The following is a 12886-nucleotide window of genomic DNA, read 5'->3' on the forward strand; positions in this document are numbered from 1 at the left end:
AATGAAAATAAAATAACTATATGTCATAATAATATGTTTTTCTTATCGTCTTATCAAGTCAATATTGAGTATTGTAGATGGATAAAAAAAATTCTTCAAGCATAATAGTGTTATATTTAATATAATATGTAAACAATATATTATTTGGTTCATTAAAGAAATAAAAGTAAAAAAGTTAATTGTTGTTTATTAAATAAATATAATATAGTAGACTAAAATCAGAAATGTAGGGTACTATTTATTAGAAAAACAAAAATAACCTATTATTCCTAGGTAATCAAAATTAAAAATATTTTATAAAAGAAAACATCACGAGCATTGTACACAACCGACTGTAAAAATTGTTTTTTAAAATAGTTTAATATCAAACTATAATAAATGTATATTTACTAACAAACTACTAAGAATTAATATGACTTTATCGGTTAATGAATATATCAATTTAAGAATAATAATTCTGTTGTTAAATTTGAATATTACGTAGGTTTTATATTTTTATAAGAAGTATAATATTAGTCTATAAAGTAATAATAGTTATTAAGATTACAGTACAGTAACTATTTTGCATCGGTTTCTTGATTTCTTTATTGTAATAAATAAGCACTTTTTTCATTGATTAATGAATATTACATATAGTTCAAAAACAAATGTATTAGGTACAACGGTATAAAATATTATGTTGTTGACATTAAATTTTACATACTTTATTTTTATTAAAAAAATATTGAACATAGAAAAATACTATTACTTTGTCTTAATGTATATAAAAAAAAAACACGTTCTACATTTATGAATTCATATTTTTTAACAATTTATTTGTTTTTAATATAATTTTGAAAATACAAGTTAAGCTAGTACACACAATTTTTTTTTTAACAAATTTCAAAATAAAACATTTATTTTATACCCGTTAAATACTGTATTAGGAAATGTGTCTTAAGTGTTATCTAGAATTAAGAAGAAGTATAGATCTTAGTAGTTAACGCCGCTTAACCGAAATATCCGTAGTGCACAAAGCATAATATGGGTTAAGATTAAAGCTAATGTTAAAAACCAAGAACCTAACTCCTTGTAATCCTAAACTTACTAAAACACACCAACCAAATTTGAAGTAATAAGTAAATAAGTAAGTACTGCATAAATGTAATACAAATTTTTTAAGTCATAAAATTATGAGACTTTGAAATGTTCTACTAAATTAAATTTTTTTTATAACATTGAAATAGTAATTAAGAGCTATCCGAGACCTATCCTCTCTTATAATTTGTAACAGGTGTTTGACTAGCGTTTTGTATTTATTTATGTACCTACTAAAAAAATGATATTATTAGTATTATTTAATAGAAATATTATATTTAAGTATACCTAATAATCAGCACGGTCAATTTTAAGTATGTCTAGTAATTTTAAAGGAAAATTAAAAATGTATATTGTTTGCAGTTGTCCGTTCAGCGTTCTGACAATAGTATAAAGGATTGCGTTCCAACTTTTTTCGGATAACACTGACTAGAGTAGGTGCCTCTGACACTTCAAAAAACAAAATATTATTATATGGTTGTAACATTATAGTTTAATAAGTTGACTAGCAAGCTATATGAGATCTTTGGGCTTTTGAGAGTTAAATATGATACTCAAGCCAGTCAACCTGTTAAGTAGTTTAATACATTATTTTATTTTACCTATTATAGTTTCTTAGTTTTCATAATGAAGTAGGTTTTATGTATAGTTTCATATCATTGTACATCATAGATCAAACAAACGCTTTCAAAATAACTTGTCACCAATTAGAACATGTTCCAAGATAATTGTATTGATGTATCGGAAAGAGTATGAAAAAGATGAATTACAATGCCTTCACCTAATACAAAGAAAGAAAAAAAATTGTTATATTTATAATAGTTTAAAATAATTTTAAGTAGTTAACTTACCATTAAGCATTTTATCATTTTTGATTAAACAAATCAAACTTCTTTATTCCGAAAAGTTTAATTGTGATTAACGAATCGAATGACGAAATTTTCTTATAAATATTATAGTTTTTCAAACAACTTTAAAGATAAGTATTTTTTAGTTTTAGAATACCATTTTCCAATGGAATTAAACGCAAATATATTTAAAATTAACGTAAAACGTTATGTGTCAGTGTTAATATAAACAGCACATCGCTGTACGGTTATTGACTATAAAGATTTAAGTATTTCATTAGAACGGCAATTTTTAGATTACATCATAATAACAGTAACAAAATGTACTAACTACTCACTACTGTTACCAAACACTATACATTACAATACGGGACAGAATCGTAGTGGTTGCCTATATCTACATAATCAGGCGTTCACAATATACTTTCTTAGATTCCAACTAAAATAAACATTAAAAAAGAAGAAATAATTTTAAATTATATTTAATAACTTATTCTACATGTTATGATGTATATATTTGTAGGTTGGCTCATATATTAAAAGAAAATTAAACAAATAAAATGTATTATTAAAAAATTATACGATTTATTTATTTTATTTTCAAAACAGGCACAATTGCTTAAAGAAATAATATACAGTGATATACATTATATATATATACTTAAAAATAATACTAAAACCTACTAAGCGTAGAAAAAGATAGGTCGCATTAGCACTCAAAGACCAAAAAAATTTGAATAAAATAGTTAGTCAATAAAAAACTAATGCAAAAAACTTTCTAAACAAATTAGCGACTTTAGCTCTACTAGAACAAGGATTATTATTTCAAGACTAAATTCATAAAACACTCTAAAGGTAGAATTTATTATTAGAAAATAAGTGTAACATTAAAACTAAAATGATTGAGTTAGTTAATCGTTACATACTTATAATTCCTAATATTTGTATAAATTGTAAATTCTTATTTATAGATAAGAAATTAAATGTCACTACAAATTCTTTTATAAAAAAAATGTAATAATCAGCTACAATTTAAGACTGTAAAAAACAAAAAAGTTAAAAAAAAATAATGAGTTTATAATAAAGTGTATATACAGTTAATAAATTACGAATGTATTTCTTAAACACACTATAAAATAATTATAAAACACAAAATCATAGACACCGATATAACTTTCTTATCATTGACTGTCCCGTATTGTAATGTACATATAGTCACAGATATATATAATAAACTAGATTGCTAACTAGCGATAAGAATTGAAGCCGACGGTCCGCCATCCTAGTGGGATTTATGTGTGTTATCAATGCATATAATATACATAATTATATCAATATTATATATATATATATGTAATTGTTATAAACATATATTATTCTCGCGTGATAAGGTTCTAATTCCCACCGAAATGGCGAAAAGTGGCTGCTTCAATCTTCTCTATTGGTGGCATGTACGGTTAGCAATCTAGTTTATTATGTATATCCATGTGTATAGTATTTGCTGTTACTAAAACGATTCGTGGTCACTTGGTCTGACTGGTCTTGATATTGATAGGTAAAATGTTTAACCCTTCACTGCATGAATTTTGTTTTTTAACCATATGCTATAAACGTACTTAATACTACTTAAAAAAATAAAAATACATTTTTTTTTTTTTTTTGAGTTTTGGTTTCATGGAAAACGCTAATTAAAGAATTTTACCAAATATTGAACATTGTGCAGTGAAGGGTTAACGCGTTTGTAAAAGATAAGAATTTAGAGTAATATTATAGCAGGTATAATTTAGACTACAGCTAAATTATCAAAACAAGCGTCGTATATTATCTTGTTATCTGTTGACAGATTCATATCATTCAAATATTCTTATTGGAACTTGCATGTACAGCAGCTATCCGCGCATTGACTTAAGCGTCTCTTAAATATTGCTGAAAGAATATTTTACCTCCTACCCCGCACGTCTATTACTTCAAATGCTAATAACTTTAAAACTAATATTTGGCACTAAGCTTGCGCTATGTCATTTTTTTAAAAATAATACTGTCTATCTAAAAACGAAATTATTTATAGGGGTTACCATTTGAAAATCAAAAGTTGGTGTCGAGTTTTTTAGGAAGGGGGGGGGGGATACAAAAAAAAAATTATTATATAATAAGTTAGTATTTTATACACAAACAAATTATTAAACATTTTTTTTTTGTAATAATCTAAGCAGTTTTTGAGTAAAGTAGTGTAGGGCGCTATAAGAATCACCCTGTACATATAAATCTAATTGGTTGATACATTGGACGCCAAATAAGTGATTTGATGTGCAACACTAACGTTTTGTAGAACTTAAAGCGGCTCTTAAGTCTTACCAGATCTATGTTTTTCCTAAGTGCGTCGAACGTCGGATTAATAATGCTTCATATGAAATTACAGTCAATACATGATCACATTTTATATTGACACAATTTTGAGTTTTTTTTTTTGCATTTATTAAAACAAAAAATTCTATCCTGAGACCTTCACTTCCATTGGACAACTCCTCTTTCTTTTAACGTTCTACTCTAGTTTACTCAAAAACTACTTATATTTTATCACTATCACTATGACTGCAGTAGTCTCTTATATTTTATTATCAATGTAAAATAGTTTGAATAATAACACTTTTTAATATTACACCTTAGTTAAATTTAATATAAATACCTTTAGTAAACTAAGTAACACCTTAAATGTTCAACAGTTTTATCGACAAATCTTTTTTTTTTTTCATTAGCCAACTGTACATTATTTTAATTCTAAAATAGATTTAAATTAAAAAGTTTCCAAACATAATGTAAGATAATATTTTATTTAATGACTCGTAAAATTCTGCAGTAAAATATTTGAAAGAAAAAATGTAATCAAAACATTGGAATATTGTTGTAACAATATAGTAGATTCAGTCAACAAGTTTTTTATTTGTTAATTTAATTAAATGGTACATTTAATGTTGTACCCGTGGTTAAAAATTAGGTATTATTGTTGTTGAAAGTAAAGTATCATTTATGATTGATCGAATCCTATCTTAAAATATAATTTAATTAGTACATTTAAAATGTACTCACCTTGTACAATACACATACGTTTTTCATGATTTTATTTTAAATCTTATACCTATTATAAATATATAGATAGCTATATGTAATATAATAAAATATAATTTATATTGTCCAATGGTCTTAGTGAATATTTTAGAATATAACTTAATAAATTTGATATTCTAATTTTTAAATTATTGTTATTGAAATAGGGTCACAGCAGGTGTTATTTTAGTACTTACTTTCAAACTTTAGTTCTTTAAGACACATACAAATATATATATATATATATATATATTAGATTAATCTTAGAATTTATCCGGCTTAGTAAATATGAGGCATCGGTGGAACATTTCAGTAGTTCAGTGAAAATTAGGTAATTAAAACGTTCTAAATTTATACTCATAAAATATATTCAAAACTAGTTTGGTGGGTTCAAATTATACTACAATTATAACATAATATGAAGTAAAGGGCATTTATTTTAATAAAATATCAAGTTTTATTAAAATAATATATATCATTTTTTTTAGTACAAGAGAACACATATCTAATGATTATAATTATATTGTATTTAAAAGAAACTGGTTATTTTTACGCCACTTTTTAGATCCGTCTTGTAAATAAATAAAACGTATTTGTCGTTCATAACTCAATTATGATTAACCGTTTTATATTTGGCTATTGGAATACTTTATTATTTCAAACGAATTAGTCCAATTATAAAATATATATATATCAATAACAAATTAAATATTGTGTAATTGTATGCAACAAAAAAAAAATGTATTACAAGGCGTATAAAGTAAATATGTTGTTTCCTTTTATAAAATACTAATTAATATGACTATAAGAACAGATTTTTTCTCAAGATAGAAAAGAGCAAGAGTACAAAAATGCATAACGTTTATTACAATAACAGGCTAATTATTGCAACAGCATTATTATTATTATTTTTGAATAATATTTCAATGTCTTAGATATTCCAAAACAATAATAATTTTACATACAGTTCTAACAACATGCAGTGAAAACATAAGGAAGGTAGAAACTTTTTCTGAGCGCTATTCGGGGACTTCAGATCTGAAATTAATAGGTTTGATTTAACCTACTAATAATTATCGTACTTAGTTTTGTATGAATAGTGCTATTCAGCAATTATTAATAGATTTATATTGTATGGATAACGTATCTTGTTCTTTAATACTATTATCTTATAAATTCAATCATCACTCTTGTTCTGCCAATAAGTGACATTGTAAACTAGAATTATTTATGTTTGAATAAAAAATATTTTATATATGAATCATACCCTTTGTCAAAACGAACATTGTATACTTCATAATTGATATTAATTATAATAGGATGTTATTGTAAAATTGTTATTTGCCATATTGTCGATAACAAAACGCTGTTAAATCATTAAATAATTAATTAGTACATTTAAATAATTATGCATTGAACAAGATTATGTAATATTCTATACTTTTTATAAATCGTTTTTATTATTATCAAACAGTGTATACGTCATGTCAAGCAGATTTAAAATTATTAACAAGACGGTTCTTTGTAAAACCGTATTGATCGCAATTAATAACTATAGATGAGTTAATATCTCAGAAACGGCTAAATAAAATCAATCAATCACTAAGTCGCCACCAAAATGCGGTGTTATAAATGAGTAGCAAATAACATAATAATATAAACATTATCAACAACTAATTTTACCACCAGATCATTATGTCTCTGAGATAAATGCTCCTTTATCTTTTGTGTAATTTTGGGAGCAAATCGTCTGCTATAGTTACGCCGCTGATTGTATGTATTGAATATAAATGGTTTGTTGGACTCGCCACAGGCTGCATTAATTGTATCAGCTTCTTGGTGGATTTATTCCAAATTACAGTGTCCGGTCAAGAAATCAAATTTGACGAAAACTTAAGTAAGTACTAAAAACCGAAAATATTATTATAATATATTTAGTAAATTTGCAATACTTTATAATTTTGTTCGTACATTTAATAAATAAGAACTACTAAAAATTCCTTTAACGATACAGCTAGAAAATAGATAGTTGTAATTTATTAAAAGCTACATTTTTTTTAAATTTAATGTGGAAAAGTGTTGTGCTATTTAGATGAACGAACAATTTCAAAGGTATAAATAAGAAAAATAATTGTAGTTTATAAGTCCTTAATGACAAAAAAATTTTAAAAAAATTAAAAAAATTTTTTTTTGGACATATGTAGTTAAATTATGTTTTTATGACCCATGTCATCTTTGAACCAATTAAGTTTTTTATTGCTATGAATTTACTGCTTCAAACGTGGGCGGTAAGCTGAAAACTGTCTACTTTAATGATCCACAACACAAACGTGACTGAACGAAAATTTTTCTAATTTATGCAATACTTACTTATAAGTGACATCTGGTAAAAGTTTGGTGTTGGGGGTCATTTAAGTAGGCAGTTTTCAGCAAACCACCCACGTATGAAGCCTTAAGTTAATAGCAAAAAAAACAAAACTTATTTGGTTCAAAGACGATATGAGTCATAAGAACATAATTTAAATTTTATACATACAAAATATTTGTTTTTGATTTAATTGTCTTTAAGGACTTAAAAAGAATGTATGATAAAAATTTCAAACATTACTGAAATATAGTCGCACAACCCATAGATGATTTCACGTGACCTTGTTTATTTTAACCAAAAAAATTTTAACTTTTCTCAAAACGTACCCCAAACGTCTAGTTAAGTTTAAAAAAATAATAACATTTTTTTTATGAGGCATAATGCTAAATATTTTTATTTCAAATTTGTTTGAACGTTGAAAATAGTAGTTACTATCATTATGCACATATAAAAATACCAGTATTAAAAATAATTTAAAACATTTTTATTTAATAAACTATACATTAAATTGTATTAATTAATATTTTAAAACACTTTATACGCAAACATATTTGATTTGTTTTTCAAACGCTTGTTAAATAAAACCAGAAAAAAAATAAATACAATGTTATTCATTATTTAGTACAAAAAAAAGTGATATACAAATTACACGATTATAATTTGTATAACTAGTGGCATGTTTTAATCTAACAAGTGAAATAATATTTTTCCTGTAATATAAAGTATTATAGCATAAGTTCTTATTAAAAAAAAAATTTTTGATTGTTATCATTAAATAATATACTATTACTTGGGCCGATTATTAACCGTTTTCCAAGAAAAAAAACACTTTATTTTTATCTTTTACGTTTTATATTTTTACATTTTTTTTTTCAGGAGTCCGTCATAATATGGCCTATTTTAGAAACAGAACTGTAATAAAGCACAGTTTATTTACAATACTTTTGTGTTTGTATTATATTCAACATGGCGATGCGTTTTCAAGGGACCGTCGAGATTTGCTTGAAGACATAGCTAAAGCAGCAGCGGCTTCTGTTGCGGGTACACAGAACGAGGCTTCTTCAAGTTGGGATGCTACTAAAGATATTGCAACTATAACAGCTAAAGTAGTAAATGATACTGTTGAGGGTACAAAGAACACGACTACTTCAAGTTGGGATGCTACTAAAGATATTGCGAAGAGTTTGCCGCCTAGGAGCCGTCGGGGTTTCCTTAAAAACTTAGATCAAGCTGCAAATGCTACTGTTGAGGGTACAAAGAACACGGCTAACTCAGCTTGGGGTGCTACCAATGATTTTGCCAATAAAACAGCTCAAAAAGCAAGTGATGCGGTTCAAGATCCAAAGAACACAGCTTCTTCAAGTTGGAATGCTACTAAAGATTTTGCAAATAAAACAGCTCAAGCAGCAGATTCTGCTGTTCAGGGTACAAAAAACATGGCTACCTCTGCTTGGGATGCTACTAAAGATTTTGCGAAAAGTTTGCTGCCCAGAAACCGTCGGGATGTGCTTGCCGACATAGCTAAAGCTACAAACGCTGCTGTTGAAGGTACAAAAAACACGGCTAATTCAGCTTGGGGTGCTACCAATGATTTTGCCAATAAAACAGCTCAAGTAGCAAGTGATGCGGTTCAAGATACAAAGAACACAGCTTCTTCAAGTTGGGATGCTACTAAAGATTATGCGAATAAAACAGCTCAAGCAGCAGATTCTGCTGTTCAGGGTACAAAAAACATGGCTACCTCTGCTTGGGATGCTACTAAAGATTTTGCGAAAAGTTTGCCGCCTAGAAACCGTCGGGATTACCTTGAAAACATTGAAATGACAGCAAAGGCCCTTGCAGGTAAAACAAAAATAGGTAACTCAGCTGAGGATGCTACTAAAGATTGTGCAAATAAACCAGCTGAAGTAATAAATGATACTGTTGAGGGTACAAAAAACACGGGTAAATCAGCTGACGATGCTTTGAATCATGAATATATATTAGCAAGGGATACTGTTCAGGATACAAATAACATGACTGCTTCAAATTTGAATGTTACTAAAGATTTTGCGAAAAGTTTGCCGCCTAGAAACCGTCGGGATGTGCTTGCCGACATAGCTAAAGCTACAAATGCTGCTGTTGAAGGTACAAAAAACACGGCTAATTCAGCTTGGGGTGCTACCAATGATTTTGCCAATAAAACAGCTCAAGTAGCAAGTGATGCGGTTCAAGATACAAAGAACACAGCTTCTTCAAGTTGGGATGCTACTAAAGATTATGCGAATAAAACAGCTCAAGCAGCAGATTCTGCTGTTCAGGGTACAAAAAACATGGCTACCTCAGCTTGGGATGCTACTAAAGATTTTGCGAAAAGTTTGCCGCCTAGAAACCGTCGGGATTACCTTGAAAACATTGAAATGACAGCAAAGGCCCTTGCAGGTAAAACAAAAATAGGTAACTCAGCTGAGGATGCTACTAAAGATTGTGCAAATAAACCAGCTGAAGTAATAAATGATACTGTTGAGGGTACAAAAAACACGGGTAAATCAGCTGACGATGCTTTGAATCAGGAATATATAATAGCAAGGGATACTGTTCAGGATACAAAGAACATGGCTGCTTCAAATTTGAATGTTACTAAAGATTTTGCGAAAAGTTTGCCGCCTAGAAACCGTCGGGATGTGCTTGCCGACATAGCTAAAGCTACAAACGCTGCTGTTGAGGGTACAAAGAACACGGCTAACTCAGCTTGGGATGCTACCAATGATTTTGCCAATAATACAGCTCAAAAAGCAAGTGATGCGGTTCAAGATACAAAGAACACAGCTTCTTCAAGTTGGAATGCTACTAAAGATTATGCGAATAAAACAGCTCAAGCAGCAGATTCTGCTGTTCAAGGTACAAAAAACATGGCTACCTCAGCTTGGGATGCTACTAAAGATTTTGCGAAAAGTTTGCCGCCTAGAAACCGTCGGGATTACCTTGAAAACATTGAAATGACAGCAAAGGCCCTTGCAGGTAAAACAAAAATAGGTAACTCAGCTGAGGATGCTACTAAAGATTGTGCAAATAAACCAGCTGAAGTAATAAATGATACTGTTGAGGGTACAAAAAACACGGGTAAATCAGCTGACGATGCTTTGAATCAGGAATATATAATAGCAAGGGATACTGTTCAGGATACAAAGAACATGGCTGCTTCAAATTTGAATGTTACTAAAGATTTTGCGAAAAGTTTGCCGCCTAGAAACCGTCGGGATGTGCTTGCCGACATAGCTAAAGCTACAAACGCTGCTGTTGAGGGTACAAAGAACACGGCTAACTCAGCTTGGGATGCTACCAATGATTTTGCCAATAATACAGCTCAAAAAGCAAGTGATGCGGTTCAAGATACAAAGAACACAGCTTCTTCAAGTTGGAATGCTACTAAAGATTATGCGAATAAAACAGCTCAAGCAGCAGATTCTGCTGTTCAAGGTACAAAAAACATGGCTACCTCAGCTTGGGATGCTACTAAAGATTTTGCGAAAAGTTTGCCGCCTAGAAACCGTCGGGATTACCTTGAAAACATTGAAATGACAGCAAAGGCCCTTGCAGGTAAAACAAAAATAGGTAACTCAGCTGAGGACGCTACTAAAGATTGTGCAAATAAACCAGCTGAAGTAATAAATGATACTGTTGAGGGTACAAAAAACACGGGTAAATCAGCTGACAATGCTTTGAATCATGAATATACAATAGCAAGGGATACTGTTCAGGATACAAAGAACATGACTGCTTCAAATTTGAATGTTACTAAAGATTTTGCGAAAAGTTTGCCGCCTAGAAACCGTCGGGATGTGCTTGCCGACATAGCTAAAGCTACAAATGCTGCTGTTGAGAGTACAAAGAACACGGCTAACTCAGCTTGGCAGGCTATGAAAGATTTTGCGAATAAACCAGCTAGAGAAACGGGTGACGCTGGTAAGAGTACAACGGACACGCGTCCTCCAGATCCGGAACTTTTTGAAAATTTGCCGCCTTCATTAGTAGATGACACTGATGAGGATACATCGGACTCGGAACCTCCACCTTGGGAATCTATTAACAATTTAGAAGATAGAATGCCGCCTGCAGAAATGGATGAAACTGAAGAGGATATATCGGACATGGGTCCTCCAACTTGGGATGTTAAAGGTATAAAGAGAAACATGCCGCAAAGGGTCCGTCGGGATTTGCTTGACGACATAGGTAAAGCAGCAAATGCTACTGTTAAGGGTACAATGAACGTTAACTCAGCTTGGGATGCTACTAAAGTTTTTACGAATAAAACAGCTCGATTAGCAAGTGATACGGTTGAACATACAAAGAACACAGCTGCTTTAGCTTGGGATGCTACTGCAGATTTTACGAATAAAACAGCTCAATTAGCAAACTCTACTTTTGAGGGTACAAAGAACACGGCTACTTCAAGTTGGGAAGCTACTAAAAATTTAGGAAGAATGTTGCCGCCTAGAGACCGTCGGGATATTTTGCTTGACGACAATGCTAAAGCAGCAGTTATTCCTTATAAGGGCACAACGAAAACGACTACTTCAAGTTTTAATCTTACTAGAGATTTTGAGGACAGGTCCAATAGGTTTTGAACATAGTTATTATTATTGATGTGTTTTTTTTTTTACTTTAAATCTCACAGAAAGGTGTAAATGTCATACCACACAATTAATATCAGCGCATACTAGTATCAATGAATGTTACATTATATGTCAAACAATTCTCATTTGTATATATTTTTTAAATATTGTCTAAATATCTTATAGCTGCCTTGAAAACTAAAGGTTATTTTAATAATAATAAAACTGTTATATTTAAACATAGGGATATTACTTTAAGAACACTAATCATTTTTTGAGCTTTGTACAAATGTATTTTTTTTATTTAATATTTTATTATAATCATAATTATGACATATCCTTGTGATTACAATATAACATCGGTATATACATAATATATAGGTATCATTAAATAAACCATGGCAGCTGAATAGGAACAAAGTTATTTTTTACCCAGCCTAGTTTTTTTTATTAATGCGGTCGTGATATTTAAATATTATGTTTTTCCTATTTATATAAAATACTAATTAGTATGCATAATGAAAGGTGATTCTATTGCGAGATGAACAAGAGCAAAGTACAGATATTTCATAACATTTGTTTACGAGAAACTACTTTCAACTAAATTAAGATTAATTTAAGGACTAGGACACCACCAAACAAAATGTATGGACGACCTAATTAGGTGGAGGTAATATATTTAATTAACTACATTGCTAATGTAAGAATATTACACCGGTCACAAACAAAAACGGTTGGAGATGTAAAGACTTTCAAATAGGTAAACATTAATTTGATAATATCTACTATATTTATTTAAATGATAAATTAATATTTTTGAAAATTTTAGACATAGCTAATAAAAGTATATATATATTGTAAAATACAAATTTAAAAACATTATTGATACGATG

General features: G+C 29.3%; 1 protein-coding gene across 4 annotated transcripts; it reads left to right on the forward strand.

Moving 5' to 3' along the window:
• Positions 1–6725: 6725 nt before the first annotated feature.
• On the forward strand, positions 6726–12426 carry LOC126843076 (uncharacterized). 4 transcript variants are annotated; one of them, XM_050580385.1, is made up of 3 exons: positions 6726–6927; positions 8275–9183; positions 9466–12426. In XM_050580385.1, exons 1-3 carry the CDS (start codon positions 6741–6743, stop codon positions 12003–12005), a joined length of 3636 nt encoding a protein of 1211 aa, XP_050436342.1. In that variant the 5' UTR covers positions 6726–6740; the 3' UTR covers positions 12006–12426. The 4 variants fall into 4 exon arrangements, with proteins under 4 accessions (XP_050436342.1, XP_050436343.1, XP_050436344.1 ...); XM_050580386.1 differs by having other exon boundaries at positions 8275–8842; positions 9140–12426; XM_050580387.1 differs by having other exon boundaries at positions 8275–8649; positions 8947–12426.
• Positions 12427–12886: the final 460 nt, after the last annotated feature.

This window comes from Adelges cooleyi, unplaced genomic scaffold (genome assembly GCF_023614345.1).
Source record: "Adelges cooleyi isolate 19-005CV unplaced genomic scaffold, UGA_ACOO_1.1 ACOO_flye_CR_arks_rails_tigmint_CR_PRNA_574, whole genome shotgun sequence".
NCBI lineage: Eukaryota > Metazoa > Arthropoda > Insecta > Hemiptera > Adelgidae > Adelges > Adelges cooleyi.

Bases quoted from the DNA above. Each gene is read 5' to 3' on its own strand.
- LOC126843076 (XM_050580384.1), top strand. From the start codon at position 6,741: ATGCTCCTTTATCTTTTGTGTAATTTTGGGAGCAAATCGTCTGCTATA. The intron at 6,928-8,274 runs GTAAGTACTAAA...TTTTTTTTTCAG, and splicing joins CAAATTTGACGAAAACTTAA to GAGTCCGTCATAATATGGCC.